The 20859-nt window shown below is 40.4% G+C and overlaps 1 protein-coding gene across 3 annotated transcripts; it reads right to left on the reverse strand.

Moving 5' to 3' along the window:
- Window positions 1–7119: 7119 nt before the first annotated feature.
- On the reverse strand, window positions 7120–17960 carry kcnv1 (potassium voltage-gated channel modifier subfamily V member 1). 3 transcript variants are annotated; one of them, XM_035411877.1, is made up of 3 exons: window positions 17410–17960; window positions 14142–15109; window positions 7120–7632 (listed from the first exon to the last, which is right to left on the reverse strand). In XM_035411877.1, exons 2-3 carry the CDS (start codon window positions 15085–15087, stop codon window positions 7121–7123), a joined length of 1458 nt encoding a protein of 485 aa, XP_035267768.1. In that variant the 5' UTR covers window positions 15088–15109; window positions 17410–17960; the 3' UTR covers window position 7120. The 3 variants fall into 3 exon arrangements, with proteins under 3 accessions (XP_035267768.1, XP_035267778.1, XP_035267760.1); XM_035411887.1 differs by lacking the exon at window positions 17410–17960 and adding an exon at window positions 17265–17396; XM_035411869.1 differs by lacking the exon at window positions 17410–17960 and adding an exon at window positions 16371–16513.
- Window positions 17961–20859: the final 2899 nt, after the last annotated feature.

The raw sequence follows: 20859 nt of genomic DNA on the forward strand, positions 1-20859 counted from the left end.
ACAGTTCATCAAATCTGCTAGGCTGTGCAACTAGAATGCGTAGCGGCATTAGGCACAATAGCTAGCAAGCAATGGGTTCTTAATGGTGTTCTTAACTAGATGGCATTAGCTAGTTAACATGCTAACTTGGGCAATGTTGCAATCACCAGCTAAATTCAGCGATATGTCATTGTACTGCATTGATCAATTATTGGAAGTGCCATATCCTTTTGAGAGCATACTTTCTTTTGTTTGACCTTTGTTGCTAAGGACAGATGTAGCATTCTTGCCATGATGTAGCTTAACGTATGTGCTTTTGCAACTGGCTTTCATCCCATAAAGTATTTGTATTCATTCTATAATTGATGTGGTTATTTTTCAGCACCACAGCGCTGTCCGCTGTGCTTTGGCACAGTTTATTTATTTATTTTTGGGTCCAGCACCTCCAAGATGCTTTGGTAGCCACACACAAACATTTTTTGTTCTGGTGTCAGTATACAATCTTGTCAGCTCAAATATTACCTTGGGGTCCGTGCATATCTTCATCGCATAATGATATATTGTGACATGTTCCTGTAAACATTTGAATCACATATTCAAAACTTAGTGTTCCTGCCATTGGCAACAATGCTGACTTTTTTCTCCTGCTTTATAATTCAAGCCAATATTTTATATCAATGGAATTATATAATGGAATTTTAGTTTTCATAAATTTGGACTTTTCCCAGAAAAAATGTTCACAATATATTGATAAAAAATACTTTTTTCATTCATAAATATATGTATATTTTTCCTGAATAGTTCACAGCAGAGTTGGCCAAACAGGTTTCTATTGTTTCTGCTTACATTTTTGAAAAACTACAGTGTATATTTATATTAGGAATGTACTTTTTGTCCCAAAACTTCATTATCTGGTGAGCTCCTTCCTTACCTGTCCTCCATCATTAATGCCTACCTTGCCTGCGGCCATGTTCCCTCTGACTTTAAGATGGCTTGTGTTACACCAGTCCTTAAGGATCCTACCTTAGACCCCTCTGATGTCAAGAATTATCAACCTGTATCGCTTCTACCTTTTCTGTCTGAAACCCTTGAATGAGCAATGCTTAATCAACTACCGTCTTTTCTCCATTAGAATAACCTGCTTGACCCTCACCAGTCTGGTTTTCGAACCGGGCACTCAACAGAGACTGCCTGACTGGCTGTGATGGAGGCACTTGCCACTACAAGAGCTTCATCACTCTTGTCTGTCCTGATCCTCCTAGACCTGTCTGCAGCATTCAACACGGTCAACCACCAACTACTCACCTCTACTTTCGCTTAGATGGGTATTTGTGGAACTGCCCTGTCTTGGTTTGCTTCCTATCTTGCAGATAGGTCCTATCAGGTCACCTGGATGGTGTCTGTCTCTGCACCTCATCCCCTTGCTATTGGAGTCTTACAGGGATCTGTACTACGACCTCTGCTGTTCGCCATTTACACAAAATCTCTTGGTTCAATCATTAATTCTCATGACTTCTATTATCACTGTTATGCTGATGATACACAACTATTCTTCTCTTTCCCCCATCTGCCATACAGGTCAATGAGAGAATCTCAAAATGGATGGCCAGGTATCACCTGAAGCTCAACCTCAACAAGCCCAAGCTGCTGTTCACCCCTCACAAGACCTCCCTACTACAGGAGCTCTCCATCATAGTCGATGGTACCACAGTGACACCTTCTCACTCCGCAAAGAGCCTGGGGGGTGGTCCTGGATGACCAGCTAGATCTCAAGGAGCACATCACTGCAACATCACAGTCCAGCAGATTCCCCCCGTACAATATCAAGAGGATTCAACTATACTTGACCACATACTCCGCCCAGCTACTTATCCAGGCTATGGTGATCTCCTGTCTAGATTATTGCAACTCCCTCCTTGCAAGCCTGCCAGCCTGTGCCATGCAGCCACTACAGATGATTCAGAATGCTATAGCCCAACTTGTCTTCAGCCTTCCTAAGTTCTTGCATATCACTCCCCTGCTGAGGTCACTTCAATGACTACCGGTTGTCGCCAGGATCAGGTTCAAAGTCCTGACCCTGGCCTACACTGCAGCCAGGACATGATTCAGCCCTACATACCAGCTCGACCACAATGCTCTGCTGCAGCAGGGCAACTTACACTCCCTGCCATCTTTCGCTTGAATGGTTCTCGCTTGTCCCAATCACAGAGCTCCTCCACCCAAGTGGGGGAACAAACTCCCCGTTCCTCTACGAACCACTTGCTTACTTATATCAAGACATTGTATAAAGTCAATTGCTACTTTGATTCTATTGACTGCTGTTTTTATGATGTGTACATATCATAAAAACCTGAGCTCTGTTTCCTTTGGGAGATCACAAAAAAAGGTTTAGGAAGTTTTGATTTCTGTGAATATGGAATCTAAGAAATAAACTAATGATAAATGGGCATCGTTTCATTGTTATAATACTCGTAGCAACTAGATACGTTATTTGTGAAGAAAAGAGGGGATGAACTTTCAGTGCCTGCTCACAAGTCTACAGCAATCAAAATGCAATACATCACAGTACACCATTATGCAGAGAAGGTACGGAAGGACCCTGAGCTAATCGTTGAGTCGATCAGAATGTATACTGACACCAGCACCACCTGATTTACAAATTAAGCATCCGTCGTCACTGTATGGCAAGTGATTTGGACATGGTTTTGACATTAAATTTGACATGAAATTTACACAGTTTTCAGAGTCTGATCTCTGGGTTAAAGACCTCAGAAGCAAACACTCCTGGGCAGGGGCGATTTTAGTGATTTGGACGCCCCAGGCAAAGACCAATGTGAGGCCCTTCTCCATTTTGCTTAACGCAATCATAGCTAGTGAACAAAAACTATTTGGAGGCAGCTCTTTTCAGTTAACAAAGCCACAAAACTAAAGGACAGACGCAAATGAGAATTCTAACTGAAGAACGTCAAATGACCTTCAGTCAGTTAGAAGAAGACAGTATGGCAAGAGAAAGATTATAAGTATATAATATTTAATTCTTTCAAGACAAAAGTATAGTACATGCTTTTTGATAAAGCATTTGAACATCCACTATTCTCTAGGGGTAAAAGTCCCGGTCTGAGCGGGTGTCTGGTTTGTGGTGGGCTGCTGCTGTCTGTCGGTGTCGCCTCTGACACTTTTCTCCCACACTGTAGCTGGTTCACCGCAACCAGCAGAGACAGCAACGCTAGAAGTTGTAGTAGGTGCGGTGGGTGCACAACAGGCTGAGGCAGCAGTAAGGCTGCTAACGTTAGCTAGCTCAGCTTCTTCAACTACGTTGCACCTGTTGTAACGTCAGCTAGAGTGAGAGCACCTATTATCAACCAACTTCGTTCGACAGACAGGAAAAAGTAAACTGATTTGCAACTATATATGAAAAAATAGGCGAAATATCGGTAACAACCTCTACCTAGTTATGTAGGAAAAATGTCCTCGTTATCCTCCAGTAGTTATTTTTTTTTAAAGTACTTTCGCGATTTTTTTGTGCCGGCAAATAACTCAGAGGTGGTCCAGCGCTAGCTTTTGGTTGCTAAGGGGACGTGTATCGACAACCCCATATAAATGAATGGAACTTACATTTGCTAGCATACTGTCTAAGTGTCCTGACTTGCGTATTTGAGGTTAATATGAGAAAGGGTGGTCGCTATCCCCATGTCTAGGAATCCGTACATATTCACGGTTGTAACTCAAGTCGCAGGATACAAAATAGCCGTTAGGAAGGCAGTTTGAAATTATGAAGCAACGTCTGCGCCATTGGATTTAATGGGTCGCGATGAGATAATTCTGAGCGTGTTGCTTGGCTTAAAGTTGACATAGTAAATAAGGCTGTATTAATGTTACTAAATGTATATGTATGAAATTGTTTTTTTACATTTAGACAATTTATTATGTGTATTTTTACAGGACCTACATTTAAATAGGTAACAATGTCCAGTTCTATACGAAGTAAATACACTAGCGTTTAGGGTGGTCGATAATAGGTGCTCTCACTCTACTCGTTGCTCCTCCGTCGTGGAGTTTCTGGCTGTTTTATTAAAGAATTTTGTCAGTTTAGGCAAACTTTCCTTAAACTGGGCATCTTCCTTTTTCCTCTTTCTCTTCTCAAATCCGCTTTGAAAACGCTTCATGGTAACATAGTGACTGTCTGCCTCTGATGGCAGCTCGAATTTCTACGTCATTGATTAGGCGCAGATGCAGGGAGGTCAAGGTGGAATAGTCCATTAAATGTGAAATGTGGGTGATAATAAATATTGGCAAATATAGATATTTAATTGGATAGGCCCACATTTACATGTAGATAGGTTTATTTTTATCTATTACACATTTTTATTTGTTTGGAGTGACAAGGAAAAATGTTTCATAAATTAAAAAAATTTAAAAAAAGGAAACACAAATTCACGAGGCCCCTTTGGTGAACGAGGCCCCAAGCAATTGCCTACCTATGACCAAACCGCCTGTATTCCTGGGCGCCAAGCAAGCCTGTAGTTCAAATGGGGGAAATTGTAGTCTCTCTCTCTCTCTCTCTCTCTCTCTCTCTCTCTCTCTCTCTCTCTCTCTCTCTCTCTCTCTCAAAAAGTTGGTCTCATGCAGACATATCTGAGACTCAGTTGAATTTGCAGCTGGCTAACCATTTAAGGGCATGATCTGCATGAATTACCATAAGTAGTAAAAATAAGAGAAGCCCTGGAGGAAATATCGCAGTCAGGGTAGGGGTGGGGGTGGGGGTAAGGGTGAGGGAAGAGATAAACAACAGAAGTTTATTTAGCCACAGAGAGAAAAGGCTACTCGTTTCTTTCAGACCTCTCATTGCTGGTCTCATGATCTTTCAGAAAAAAGTATGTATTGAGTTCAGTATCAATCACCATATTTTTATACTCCATGCAAAAAAATCCACAGCTGTCAATACGACCGTGATTCACCAAAACATGCTTTGCAAATCTGGCAATCTTTGACTCTTGCATGAAATTTGGTAACACAGCAGTATGTACAGTAAATAGCAGTGTTCTGACCTTCTGAAAGAATGAACCCTGCCCTTGGAATAGATCCTACTTGAACTCAGCACAAATAGAAATGTCAGTACTTTGACTAGTCTCAGACATGATGGCAAATGCTTCCAAAGCATGAACACAATCCTGCTCAATACACTGAAATTTAGTTTTTAATGTAGTTCAAGGGTTCATCTTTCATTCATTCAAAACAACTTGCATCACTCTGTTGAAAGACCTCACAAAGCATGGAGCTCTAGAAATACATCATATATTCCACAGAAAATTCCTTTCTACTTGTCCTACAGAGCCAGAGTTAAACATGCAGAATGGAATGTTTTGCTGTATTGAATGTTAACAGCTCATTCACTATGTGTGAAAGTGGAGTTGTGGAGGTGTTTTTTTATGAAAACGTTTAGCCACAGCTTTCATAAGAGTTTATAAAACCTGACATTTCTTTTCCAAACCATAAAGCCAAAAAGTGTGTGATAGTGATATAATAATGACTAATAATACGAAAATAGTACTCCAAACAGAAACTGTGAAACCAGACACGTTGAAAAAAGGAAAAGCATAGTACAATGGAGTTAAGGACAAGAGGCCCTATGGTGCTGAATTGTTCGTATTCCACAGTAGCGCAGTCTGCCCACACAGGCTCAGGAAGTGTCCAAGGGGCAGTTTCACACACACAAAGTGTCACATTGGACTGGACTGGCTGTTCTGCAGCAGAGCAGACAAACCAACAGCTGTCACACCTGTGCAATCCTGTGTCTTTCTGAAAGAATGTTCAGCCCTGGGGGGGGGGAGCAGTACACATGGAGAGATGAATGGTTTTATTACTCCAGCAATTTTGAGCACAATTATCTTTTTAATCGTTAAATATTATCCTGAGAGCAGATAATAAGAAACACAACGTCCAATGGTATCAAAAATATTTTACAAAACAAATTCGGCAAGAAACAGCAGTTAGACAGAAAACAAGTGGTGAGTGGCAAATTAACAAAATATTAGTCGTACACTACAGTACGAAAAAAAAACAAGGGCATTAACTACAAGCAATTAATAATATGATATTCATGATAATATTAAAGGGGCACATATATATATATATATATATCATATATCATATAGCATACATATCTTTCGCACTGTTGCATAATATGAATGCAAGAATTATCTTCATGCTTCTAAATTGCAGCTATCCCAGAACCAAACCCCCATCCATCTGTTCATAGCATAACTGGTACAAAGGCTCTGTACATGCTTACAACTTTCTGGCTCAATACTGTTTAAACGAAATACAGTTACCAGGGCAATGTGTCAGTACTCATACATGTGTACATAGTATTACGTATGCTATTTTGCCCATCCTAAGCGATGCCGAAACATAATAATTCTGCCAGCCATAGGGGATTACTTTGAGGGGGTAACTCTAAACTGGATGCTATACGTCTCTCTTCCTCCTTTGTGTATTTACAGAGAGGGAAACTATTTAAATGACATCATTATTAAACCTTTGTCTGGTACAGTGGGAAAACTACAAAATAGAAAAAAATGTGAGAAATGTCCAATTCGGCACGTACTAGATCACCACCTGGACAAATCCAAACTCCTTGATACACCACTACCTTCCCTTGCTCCCACCACCCGGCCTGCTCTATCACCAGAACTCATCCAAAAGCCACGCCCCATATGACCCATACCCACCCCCTCGCCTTCTCTACCACCAGGACACATCCCAAACCACCCCCCATATGACCTGTACCCACCCCTCAGCCTGCTGTACCACCAAGACTCATCCCCAAACCACTCCCCATATGACCTGTACCCATCCCCCAACCTGCTCTACCACCAAGACTCATCCCAAAACCACCCCCCATATGACCTGTACTGTACCCATCCCCCGGCCTGCTCTACCACCAGAATTCACCCGAAAGCCATGCCCCATATGACCTGTACCCACCCCCTCGCCTTCTCTACTAACAGGGCACATCCCAAACCACTCCCCATATGATCGGCTTTCACCCCCAGCCTGCTCTACCACCAGAACTCATCCCCAAACCACCCCCCATATGACCTGTTCCCCAACTCCCACCCCCCACCCCCCCGCCCCTGTTCTACCACCAGAGCTCATCCCCGCCGCTGCTGCGCGTGCTAGCCCTCTCTCGCCCCTGCAGCCGGAGCATCTCCATCACGCTGCGGGCATAGACGTCGCGGAGGTTGACGCTGAGCGACACGTCGGAGGCGGAGCTGCGGGTCAGCCTCTTCAGGGCCTCGCTGTGGCGCAGCGCCGCGTCCCTCATCTTCAGAGTGAAGTAACAGGCCGAGAAGCGGTCGTTGATGATGGCGATGGGCAGCGACAGGATGAGGATGCCCGACAGGATGCAGAGGAAGGCGATGACCTTGCCCACCGTGGTGTCGGGCCGGATGTCGCCGTAGCCCACAGTGGTCATGGAGGTGGTGGCCCACCACCAGGCGCTCGGAACGTTGGTGAACGTGGTGCCGGGCAGGTCGTGCTCCACCGCGTATTCCATCGTGGCAAAGATGGAGATGCCCACCGAGAGGAAGAGCATCAGCAGGCCCACTTCCTCATAGCACTGGGCAATCGTCATGCCAAGGGACTTAAGGCCTGGGAGAGGGCAGCAAAGATGGGTACACCGTTACCACATGCCCCTCTCTGAGTAATAATAATAATAATAATAATAATAATAATAATAATATCAAAATGTTCCGCTTCCTGCCTCTCGCGCAATGCACACTGGGATAGGCTCCAGCCCCCCCCCCCCACGACCATGACCAGGACAAGCGGGCATAGATAATAAATGGATGGATGGAATATCATCAGCACATCATTTTAAAAAGCACTTGTCAATTATGGCAAGGAGCAACAGAAACAATTAAAAATATATACAATTTATAGAAGGAGAAGAATGAAGTAAATATACATTTTGAGGTACCAGTACTCAGAACAGTAACAGAACAGAAAGAACAGTAATCATAAAAACAAATATTTAATAATAAATAAAGACTTAAACCTAGAAACATCACAGGGGCAGTACAGCCAGGTACAGTCGGGTGTGGCATATTCTTAAAAACACTGGCACTGTGGCATTCTGCAAAGGCACGCTTGACCCAATGAATAACACATTAAATGTTAATTGACGGTTGCTGTGATTTCATTGCACTAAATCGTATATAGCAATAAACATCATGTTCCAAGTGTAATTCTGTATCTAGGTTGACTATAGCCTTTTGGACTGTTGTGCAATGACATCACAATGCTTTCACACTTTCCTTTGATTTAGAACCTTGAGCGAAAACTGACTTAAAATTGTCATGGTAACTCAAATGTGCCTCCTGAATACTTGGAAATTGGCTGAGCTCATTACTTGGCAGTGTGCTTTTTAAGACTACAGTGCCTGAGGTTGTGTATAACCTTATCTGTTGATGCTATAAGTCCAGTTATTTATAAAATGAATAGAATGTTAAATTGAAAATAGATTTAATATTTTAATACTGTGAATTTATTTTCTGGTAATTTGTTACCTGCTGTGACTGACACCTCTGGTTGTGACAGATAATGTGTGGTGCAGAAAAGCTCACCTGCTCAAAAGTGGCCTTCTACTGGTGTTAGTGTAAATCCACTTCCACCTCTGCCCTCTCAAAACATCCACATTCCTAAATCTGTATGCCACAAATCTGCGCTTGTGAAATTAATTCACAGGTAGTGTTAAGATATGAACTCACAAATATCAGTATAAATATCTCTTTGAATGGTTCTCAATTAGGTCCTAAATGCTCAGCTGGGGATCAGACTGCTTGTGAGAACGATATCGTTCCTCCTATCACACACAGTGGGGGTAAATAACCACTTTAATCATACAGTATTTTCCAAAAAACAGAATTTAATTCACTGCAGCACAAGTGTAAAACCACTATCATTGCCCCATGTACAATGTAGAAACAACTGGTAAATCTGAGCCACTTGATACTGGGTATTTCTAAAGAGTGGATATATTGTAAGAATGGAACATATTGTACGATACAGAAACCACAAAACTAGAATGTGAAATAACCTCACCTTTGAACAAAACAAGCAGCAGAAGAGTTATTTTTATAACGTAATTATGAAAAGGCCGGGCTTTGTCTTACACAGCTATTTAGCAAGCCACTCAAATGCATGTGCATTGTTTGTGAGCGGTGTCACAAATGGAAACAATTACACTCGATCTCCAGATTTTAACTTCAGTGGGAAAGCCATGTCCCTTGGCATCTTCTAGTTGCAATTGCCAATTAGTTGATGGCACAGAAAGCGACATCACATTTCGATCTTCTCCAAATTATGTGTGAAACTCATGAGAGTTGACAAAAAAAACAATTTATCAGACCAAGTGATGAAAAGCTATGAATACAGAGGGCCAGATTTTCACTGTCAAAATTGGACGTGGCAAATGCAGTGTATCCTTGGCTGCCTCTTGTATTTGTGGGATGGAACTTTACAAAAATCCCAATCTGTCAGACATGTTGAACATGCAATATGAGAATAACAGATCTAATGGGTTGCTGGGTGTCACAGGCACTTAACTGGTTTAAGACCTACCTAGGGGACCGTCCCTTCTTTGTTAACTTGGGTGAGCACACTTCTGTGTTCAAATGTCAGATGTGGTGTCCCTCAAGGATCAATTCTAGGTCCAGTCCTAGAATAAAGTAATCTTCGTATGAAGCCTCTGGGAGGTATCAGGAGGCAAAAAGTACTGTGCCTAAGGATTTACTGAATATGGCCCTAAGGGCCATAAATATATTTATGGCTATTTTTATATGCCAATGAGACAAATAGCATTTAAAATATTTACTAAGGTGTCGCACCGGAGGTTTGCATTGGTAAAACAAGAGAAAAGCGCCATCCGTAAAATTAACATGTTTGGGTTAATGCATGTGTATTAGGGCTTTCTGATGTTAGGCCACAAAAATATGGGAGGAGAGAATGGAAATTTATTCATATGACCTGGTACAGCTGATTTATCATGGCTGGCGGCTGTTGCGGCAAAGGTAATTGTGTCTATTTTTAAACGATTGGGAAAAGCAGGTGTTAACTTCCTTCTGGCAGCAGTTGCCATTCTTAGGAGGAGACATCAATAGCATGGTAGAATACATTTGTGAAATTATACTCTTTCTAAATTGAGTATCCCATGTCAGAGGAGAAGGTAAGAATATCTCACAGACTTCCAAGTCATCCCATAATCCAGTTACTGGATGAGCTTGGACATGATCTGGTGTCAACAACAAAACAAAGCCAGCCCATCCCTGCAGTGACAAAGCTCCTTTCCATGCTGCATTTCCTGGCTTCTGGCTCAATCCACAGTCATGACATTAGCAGGCATTTTGCAAGCTCCATTTTTGAATGTTCTGTTGTTGGTATTGAAAGCCATACTGCATTGAAAGTCCCATTACATCATATTTCTGAACAATCGAGAGGCACTTCTGAAAACCAAATTGGAATTTTATACCATCACTAATTTCCCAAAGCTACTAGCTGCAATTGATTGCAAGCTCACATGTTCAACTGATACTCCACTCAGAAAAAGTAAGAGAACAGAAACAGAAAGCACACACATTGTATCAATGCCCAGGCTGTGCATGACAAACGGAAACATCAAAAATGCAGTTGCAAATGCACACGTCTTCTTCATCTTTAGGAACAGTTGCCTGTTTGAGAAGTTTGAGAGACGGTGACTATGGAGTTGGCTATTGAGTACAGAATTAAACAACTTGAAATATTAAAACTGTATTGGAACGAGACATGTTAACATTCTCTCTACACATTTAAAGGTGACAGCACATGTCCATGGCTGATTTATTGATCATATTGAACTAATGCATGATTTTTATAGGCTGAGCTCCTTTTCCACCGTCACAAACAGCAACCTCCTCTCTAAGTGGTTCAGACACTTCTGGAACAAAAAAGACTAAATGCAAAGTCAATTAATGAGTGTAGGACCACCATATTAGCTGATGAGGTCAAGCAGTTATCTAACAATCAAAGTGGCCTGTTTGATCCTCCAGGTAAGAAAAAGTGGGGTGAATATAATAGACACTTCAGATGAGATGTGGAACCAAGGTCTTGACTTGTTGTGGTCATTAAAGATCCCATAACACTTATCGCAAAGTATAGATATTGGTGGCAGAAAATTTCCCCTTCATCACTGTAAAGCACTTTGAGTGTGAGAAAAAGGACTACATAAAAGCAAGGCATTATTAGTAATGTTTAATTATTAATATTATTATTGTTATTTTATTTTATTTTTTTAAGATGATCGCTCAGTCCCATTAAGCAGAAAATTACATCAAACTTTTATGGATTATGGACACCTAAACCATGCCAGAAAATTATATAATACACCACCATGGGACTAGTAAAATACTTCACTGTTGGAACACTGTTGTGCTTCTTTTTTTAACTCCTAACTGTACTACACGGCAAAAAAGCTTAAAATATCTTCTGAAAATAACAAATTTATCATTTACATATCTGGTGAGCTCCATATTTTTTCTCTATTTGTTTCATACCCTATAATTCATTTGTAATCAAACAAATGTGGTTCAAATGCAGAGTTTTAGCTTTTAATAAAGGGTATTTCTAACCATTTTGGTTTCAGCATATAGAAATCACAGCACTTTCTACGCAGAGGGCATTTCAGACAAATGGCCTCTCAGGTGTTTCTGGTTCGTCACATGTGTTGAACTGCTTCCTGTATGCAGGTATAGGTGCAGGTGCAGGTATATATATTCAATTTCTAGTCTTGATCCTAGGCTTTTGAATTCCTTTGGAGACTATTATTGGCATTTGTCAACACGAAGACCAGAACCAAAATCAAGGAAGCCCTTATGAGGCTGAGAAATAATAAATCAGACATAGGACAAACCTTAGATTTACCAAAATCAACTATTTGGAACATCATTAAGAAGAAATAGCGCACTAGTTAGCTCAGTAATCACAAAGGCTCTAGTAGGCATAGCTGATTATCGTCATAATGCAGAAAAACCCCCAAACACCTGAAAGATCAGAACACTCTTCAGGAGGCAGACATGTAGCTATGTGTCAGTGAATACTGTTCGCAGAAGACTTCACGAACACTGCAAGATGGAAAAGCACTAGTTAGCTGCAAATAAACAGGATGGCCAAGTTACAGCATCTGCATTCGTTGTGTTTCTCCACTCATTTATTCAGGTTTTTCATTCAATTAGTCACCCTTATGTATTTATGCATGGATACGTGCAGGCGTGATGACAGCTTACATGCTTATAGCCCACGCTTTTGCGTGTGTGGCTCTGATACACATGCATTGTCGGGATAGGCCTATATTATAATGTAGGTGCTTGAAATACAGGTCAAATGTGCAAATTAAGCTTCAATACTCATATTTAAACAAATTAGATCCTTTCACAGAAGTAATAGCATAGTGGAGGCTCAAGGATGCATCTTGATTCTAAAGACAGCTCAGCTTGATGAAAAAACCCTGGGTTCCAAAGAGACTGATCAAGCAGTCAATAGCATTTCACAATACCGTAAAATTAGTTTCTTTGTCATAGGTCACCTATTAATTCATGGTTATGCCGCAATTAATCAAAAAATAAATTTTCATTTGAAATGTTTAATAACTGACCACTGTGAAATGTGAACCAAACATGGATAACCTTTTGCAATCTTTTGAAAAAAAAAAACATCTTAAGAGGCTGTATCAGAAACATCAGATTATATGACTACATTTTCCAACCAAATTTTTGAATGCTATTTGCATCTTGAAGCTGCAGATAACTTAAAAAAAAAAAAAAGTTAGGTCACAAAGCATCTTTATGCACAGGAACATTTCATGTTTTTAATCTCTTCTTGCTTTTTACAGTGTAATGACTTGTCACTCCTAAAGTGGAAGCTCTCTCCAGACCAGTTTACTTGCAGAAGCAATTTAATATGAATCACTCCAACTGGCTGTGTGACATCACTCGCCTTCAATTATTCAAGACTTCTGCATCTGGAAACTGGCTTCTCCTCCCTTTCCAAAATTCAGATCAAAGTCAGCCGTATGAGACTTGGTAGCTTTTTGTCAGTGGGTTGGCAAGTTTTAAAAAGTGAATGATGAAAGGTATTCTGCCTATCCTGGCTCAAAACCCTCAGAAGAGCCCTTGGCTTGTAGCAAACCCCCCAACCCGGGACCAACATCTCCATTGCAAAAAAAAATGCAAGTATGCCTTTGATTATGAAGTGTTTTTCACTCCTCCCTGTTGTGTCCTTTATGAAGTACAGAAATTCTTATCCTAGTTTGGTCAAACATTGTAATCATATTGTTTAATCCTTGTTTATACTATTCATTCCTCAACTTGTCCAATTTTTTTAATGATGCATTTTTCAAGAACATTGTTATTATACTGCTGTATACACACAGAAAAGTTTATCAGAATAGTTTATAATTCAAATTTGCTCTTCACTCAAAAGAATTTCATATCAAAGTAATGTTTACTTTTCAAATATGAAATAGAGGGAGAGGGCCCTTTTTTTAAAAGTGCCTGTGAGGCCCCTCTATCAGGCCTCAAGCCCCTGTATCATTTTCCATTAGCAAATAAAACCCAAGGGAAAGTGTTTGATTGGATGAAGACAGCTTTTTCAGCTCTGTGAGTGCCACTCTTCAGCCGAGGGTTCAATGCAATAATGGTCTGACAGAACTGATAAAAATGCCTGCAGTTCATTCGCAAGTGCATACTTTCTTCCTGGTAAAACAAAATATAGGGAAGTATTCATTTAACATTTTCCCTTGTTCTTAACTAAAAATTAAAAGCGTGACTTTTTTATTTTTTGGCGCGATCAATAATTAGTAAACCTCACTCAAAGGTGTAATGCTTGCATTTACTTGTTAAGCAAATAATGTTAAGTAAAACTGTTGATGGCAGGTCATAATCTCCAATTAGATGTGTATGACCGTAATGCAAACCACTGAAATGGCCTTCGGTACCTTTAAGGAGTCAGTCATTGGGGTTGGAAAGAAACAGAGTGAAGATGTTTTGTGTAATATAGCTATGATATCCACAGTGCAACAAGCAGGAAACATATAACAGGGTGGAGGTAGGGGTGGAGATATGGAATACCTGTGGAGTGTCTCCCCAATTTCAGCATTCGAAGCGACCTCATAAGACGGAGCACCTGCACCACGCGCCCCACGTTCTCCAGCTCCGAGGACCCGCCATGGAGGCTCTCTACCACCAGCGTCACATAGAAGGGCAGGATGGCGAGCAGGTCGATGATGTTGACGACGCTCCTGCTGAACTTGCACTTATCCTTGACACAGGCAAACCTGAGGGCCAGCTCTGTCGTGAACCACACAATGCACACATACTCGAGGGCATCCAGGAACGGTGGGCCCAGCGTTCCGAAGTCCAGCGAGATCAGCGCCATGTTGATGATGGAGATCACCACGAAGAACATGGACAGCGTGCCGAAGGTCTTGGCCACCGGCGAGGAGTCTGGCTTCTCCATAACCTCCCACAGCCGCTGCCGGAGGCCCTCACAGACCACGCCAGAGAAGTCCTCCTCTTCCCCGCCTGTCGTCTCAGCCTCCTGGCGGATGTCCAGTGACTCCTTCATCTCCTTCCTCCGGTAGTACCTCTCGCGGCAGCAGGCATCGATGCTCAGCTCGTCAATGCCCCAATACTCAATCTCCTGCAGGAAGGACACAGCGCAGAGCTCCTCCATCACGTGCAGGTGGCCCGTCTTGTAGTAGTTCATGATGTAGCGGAAGGCCTGGGCGTTGCGGTCGAAGAAGAACTCGTTCTCCAGGAGGTTGACGTCGTCGCAGAGGTCCAGGACAGAGTCACGGGTGGGGGAGAGGGCCAACTTGCCCAGGCGCGTCTCTGGATATGATGACAGCAACTTCTGGGACAACACATAGCGGCTGCCGCCCACATTGATGATAAAGAAGTCGAGCGAGTCCTCACTGGGCAGCAGGGGCTCGCTGTAGAACACGCTGGACTCCAGAGATAGCAGGGAGCCACAGTCCCCAAAGACCTCCATGGGGCTGGAGGAATGACTGGTCATGATGAGGATTCCTACAGGGGACCTGGGTGATGAGTAGGAGCAAAAAAAAAAATAATGCACAATTAGCCATCAACAACAATAGTTGTAAAGAAACAATAAACTTAAACCAAGCACAGGAACATTAATCAGCAAGGAAAACATCATGTCACCCCACCAGTATCCCCCCAGGAAATGATGACAGTTTTTGGAAACAATAAGCACACATATTTTTGCCTGCATCTTTTAAAACCAAAAAGAAAAAGCAGATTGGCTGACAGAACAAAGAGTTTGGCAACAACAGACATTTTATCTGGCAACTACCATTTTTGTCTTGAATGTTATGAAGAACATCGGTGTTCCATATCGTCCCACGTGTTGCCCGTGTCAAATGCTGAACAGATGCAACTCTGCTTTTGAGAAGTCATCCTTAGTTCTTACCCTTTTCTTGAATAAAAACTCCCAAAGCAAAAAGAATCATTCCCTGAATGAATCTGCAGAATCTGCTCAGATTGGTTCATCAAAAATCAGACGCTGGGGGAAATGAGGAGCCCGTGGCAGTGTCCTAGTTCTCCAGACCTCCTCTTTCAGATTTAAATATTTTAGCTGGTCTACCTAATTAATAGAACTAGTGGTGCTATTCTTGTAATCATTAATTCCTCTTTGGTAAGTCACTCTATATAACATTGTCATGGTAGTAATTTTGAGGCCTGCATATTTAATAAATTCAGTGAGTACAAGATAAGATTGATGCCAAGAGCCAAGACTGAAAGTGAAGAAAAGAAGAGGAGCCATATTTGGGGACATGGTTTTAATACTCTTTGCCTTTTTTGAGGTATCTGGTAGCTGTAATTTTTTTCTTCTCTGTGTGTAATGCAATATAGACTACACCACCTGTCTTGTCTGTGATCACTGAAAGACTCAGCTACACAACATTTTTCATAAGTGATGTAAGACCTGCATTGACTTAATGTCTGATCCACAAAAGGTGATGAACCATTGGGATACCCAGTAATAATATCAAATATTAAAAAAAAAAACATGGTTCAAGCAATTATGTAATTTGTACAGCTGATATTTAACAAATCTACCATTGCACATAATAATAAGTTATAAGTTATATTATTTTTTCCAGTCACTGCAAATATACAAAGACACGCTAATGAATATCTGACATATCACCTCCACTACAAAATAATTTGACTCACATGTATGAAACTATCAATATCACATTGTGACAGAAATTAGCTCAAAGTATTCAGGAAAATGAGAAATTCACCCATAGAAATGCATTTAGTAGCACATACCAGACACACCAATTTGTGAGGCCTTCCAAGACTGATTTTTTCAAAGCTTTGTAGGTCCAACCATATTTTTTCCTCAGTTTCATCACCTAGCAGAGTGTTCTTAAGACAAAGTGACATCATCCCATTCTCACAAATTAAAAGATTGGGAACCACAAGAGGCTGCTACTGCTGATGATGGTAGCATGACATAGCCCCAGGCAAAGGAGTGTACACTGTGGTTCTAGTCCTGAAGCAGTTGACAGAAGTCAATAGTTAGCCTATAATTTTACCTTGAACAAAAAAACTTTAAAAGATTGTGTGAGCAATTGCATGTTCTATGATATCACACATTTCCCATAAATCAACAATTTCACAAATAAACTGCAATTAATGGAATGATTGTTCAAGGAGTACTTGACAAGATGAGGAAATGTTAGAAACATAGAAAATATAACTATATACCATCAGGATAGGAGATAACTATCCACTTTCTATTTTTAATTCAAATATTCAAATATTTAAACATTACTTCGCACAAAATATTGGGCTATAACTTTCCTAATTAGTGAAATGCATCTATCCCACTTGAAAGGAAAATGACCATTTTAGATCACAGGAAACCGGATTAATGAATTAAATACAAATTGGAAAATGTTCAAACATATTAACATTTCACGGTTCAATAAATATTTTTTCTTCAGAATATTAAAGATATAAAAAGCAATCCAAAATGATTCCCTTTACAACCATGTATTACTGCTTTATGGTATTACTCCCGGACGATGTTGTTGCTTTATGGCAATAAATGTCATCATGTCTTCAAAATGTCTACTTCAAAGCAATCAACAGCCTATCAATAAAAAGTGACCTACGCATTTGCGAAAACATATAGGCAGATAAGTTAGAGTAGGCTACCTTATGAAATAATGACAATCCCGTCATCACGTTTTTAAAAGAACTGAAATTTCCAGTTAACTTCAGCTTCTATTTCAAACACACCAAGTGTGCCACAATAATTCGCAGTCATCCCATGCAAACAAACAAAACAAAAACCTCGTACCTATATACTGAAAGTTGTTGTCATTTTAAATTTGAAAAGAATTAAGGATGGTCATCTTCCACTTCCAGCAATGCGTTTTCGACTCACATGTAGCCTATATGAAACGGAAAACTGGATATTACCACGGCCATCCGTAAAAATAAAAAAAATTTAATTACAAAAACAAATTAGGTACCGACGATGTTCATAATTAAAATGATTTGGCCCATGTGCTACATAAGCCTTGCTAAGCAAATGCACATCCTGAAACGTTCCAACTTTACCCGCTGCAAAGCAATGTTCTCTTGGTTCTGCTGGCGCAGGTAGGCTACTTGCAGCACTGTTTTAAAAATGTTCAGTGAGCGGATCCCACGGGCGAATGAGAGGACAACTCCCGCTGCTAGGCAACAAACTCCTCTTTCTGAATACAACCAAGTGAAATTTAGGTGCGTTCTAGTTTTCTGAAAATCAATCCGCTTTGGTTCTGCGGTTTATTGATTTCCCTTTGTGTCAGTAATGTTTTAGTGCGATTATCCTTTTGAATGCTTTTGAAGCGTGGTCTTTACAGAAAAGTTTTATTCCTCCTTTTGGTGACGAGTGAAATATTCGTCACGTGGACGTGGTAAATGAATTCCTCTTCCTGAACGAAGAACAGAATTAGCAGCAATTTTTATTGCTCATTTGATTTATTTGTGCTATTGCAGATGCAATCATTTAAAAATCAAGTCTCTTGGAAGCTTCAGTAAATTACCCACTAACTGAATATGACTTGTCGACCATGCGTAGTCTAAAATCAGTGGTAGCTTATCAATGGAATTAGTTACCCTTGCCTTCCAGTAAAGGTACCGTTATTTGCCCCAAATGGATTATTATAACTGTAACACAACTGCTTAGATCTCTGTGATGTTCAGAGTCATACCATAACGCGTGGGATAAGATTAAATAAATAAGATGCGGGTTTATCCAGTACGCTAGTAACAGCTGAATATGGGGCTGAATGATTTTGTTAGTACTTACACAGTAAAAGCTGTAACAGAGTTTTTATATGAGTCCAACCAACGTCTGCCTGTGTAAGGTTCATGACTTCTTGGTTACATTTTCAAAAATCAAATTGATACTTTTTTCGGGGGTTGTTTGAATAGAGGAATTGTAAATAATGGCAACACCTCCTCCTCGTGGACAGACAGGAGTTTTAACTATAAGCAGTATTTAAGGAGAGGACTCATTTAGCTCATGGACTCATTTCAATCACTTTCAGCCATGTTTCAGTAAGACATAATACATCGACTACAATCAGAGATTAGTTTCTTTTTATTTTGTTTATGAAGGGATAGACCAACTGACACCAAGGTTTCTTTCACAGTGGTGTATGTTGCAACAGTTTTTCTCAATTTGCATGGCCAAAAATAAAAAGTAGCCTAATAATATAAAAAGTAACATTTAACAATATACGGCATTCTGATATACAAATTGAATGTATATAAATGTATGAATGTAAAAAAAAAAGCAAAAACAAACAGACAAACTAATTGAACAGAGAAGATCAGTAAGGCAAGTAAATATTAATGTGAGGGGTTATACTGAGTAGGTGCATATGCTCTCCCCTGCAATCAGACCAGCCACCAGAGCTTCAAACTGCCTGAGCAGTATCAAGTAGGCTAGTTCAGCCTCAGTGAGCCCTGGAGTTTATATCCATATGTATGGTGTAGTTCTACCCAGGTCTGTAGGCTACTCAGGGTGTGTCTAATCTAATGCATTCCTGGGATTGTGTGCAGCAATTAGAAGTTTTATAGGACAGAATTATGGTGAGATAATAAGGACGTTTCACAAGGAGAGCCTTGTAAATAAATAAAATAGCCTACTATGCCGCTTCCTCCATAGTGCCAGCGATGCCCACCCCACAGCATCATAGACAACAGTGATATGTTAAGAACTTGCCATCACCTGTAATGAAACACAGAGCCAAAATGAGCTACATCTAAAGGCCTCAACATTGGCCTATCACGTCTGTCAATGTAAATGAACACTAAGGCTTGGGGAAAATCGATACAACATTGTGATACTTTCTCCTGAGATACAGTATTGATACAATGGCACCAAGTATCAGTATTTTATCTAATTTAAAAAAAATCTAAATATGGAAAGGTTACTTCACGATTTCCAGCAAATAGACAAAACCATAGATAGCCTACTACCAAGCAACCAGACACTCATTCTAGTCTCTCTCGTTCTAGCCAAGTATCGAGCCAGGATTACGCTAGCTTCCCCATCAATCGCATAACTTGGTAAAATTCAATTTGATCTTGGGTCAAAATGGTCTTGCAGTATGTTTTCAGCTACACTGCCATAGCAAAACTGCTGTAGCAAAACCATTGCGAATGTCTTCATTGAGTTGAACACTTGTGATGACACTTTATAGATTGAATAAATATGGTGCATATTTACACCAAACTGCTTAGATAGCTCAGTGTTGATGTAACAGATATTTAATGTACAACAGGTGTTGTTACATGTTACACATGCACGATCTGGAACTGCAGATGCTCTACAACTGCTGCTAGCCTAGAACTGCTGACATTATTGTGCTGCAGTTGGATGAGTCTCACCATTTGCGTGGTTTATTTCCGTTTTTCCCACTGCACCATTGTGCCACCCTTGTTTACATTTATGTTTTGTGTAATTAAAAGCTTGATATGCATTTTAAACAACACCATATGCTGAATAGATTGCTTACCAAAAGGCTTATTGGAAAGAAATGGTAAGCCAAATCGTGACAAATTGTGATAACTGAATCTCAATTACAGACCATGCATTTGGCATACCTAAAAGGATATAAAGCAATGATACTTCATTTGAAATAATTCAGTGTTGTCTTTACCCTCGAAATACAATTTTGTGTTTGTTAAAGTTGAAATTCAAATTGGGATTTCATCTGAGCAGATTAAAAACGGCTAACCTTATGATGAACTACAGGTAGTTAATTTAAAAAAAGATGATGTGGTTTATTGTAGGTTTTATATGAACTATAACTTAGAAAATATTTGCTGGTTGTGTGTGCAATGGCACTGGAAAGACTCCCAGCAGTGGTGTTTAAAACAGACACACAATGGGCAACTGTGCAAGACAAAATGCTTCATTTAAATCAGCTTTCACTGTAGCTACTGAGAGAGAAATAAGAATAACTCCTCTTGGGAGATTCCCCTCTTCTAAATATAGTTCTCTATATTTAAACATATTCAGGCCACATGTTAAGGGGATCTGAATCTGAGTCTGGCAATTCCTTGTTACAGCTAGACATTCCTTTGACCTCAGGGAACATTTTTTTGCTCCTAAAGGTAATTATTCTGGCACATCGGCACTGTGAATGCATCTACTGTACCACTAATCACTTGCCTATTTCACTTCAATAGCTGATTATATTAACTTCAATTATTCATGATTTCACCAGGTTACCAAATTAGGATGGTAAAG

The sequence above is a fragment of the Anguilla anguilla genome, chromosome 1 (genome assembly GCF_013347855.1).
Source record: "Anguilla anguilla isolate fAngAng1 chromosome 1, fAngAng1.pri, whole genome shotgun sequence".
NCBI classification, from domain to species: Eukaryota; Metazoa; Chordata; class Actinopteri; order Anguilliformes; family Anguillidae; genus Anguilla; species Anguilla anguilla.

Excerpts from the sequence above, each read along its gene's own strand:
- kcnv1 (XM_035411869.1), bottom strand. The coding sequence starts at position 16,453 with ATGAAACTGAGGAAAAAATATGGTTGGACCTACAAAGCTTTGAAAAAA. Across the intron at positions 15,110-16,370 it reads CTCACAAATTGGTGTGTCTG|GTCCCCTGTAGGAATCCTCA; the intron begins GTATGTGCTACT and ends CTCATCACCCAG. Across the intron at positions 7,633-14,141 it reads ATTGGGGAGACACTCCACAG|GCCTTAAGTCCCTTGGCATG; the intron begins GTATTCCATATC and ends GCCCTCTCCCAG.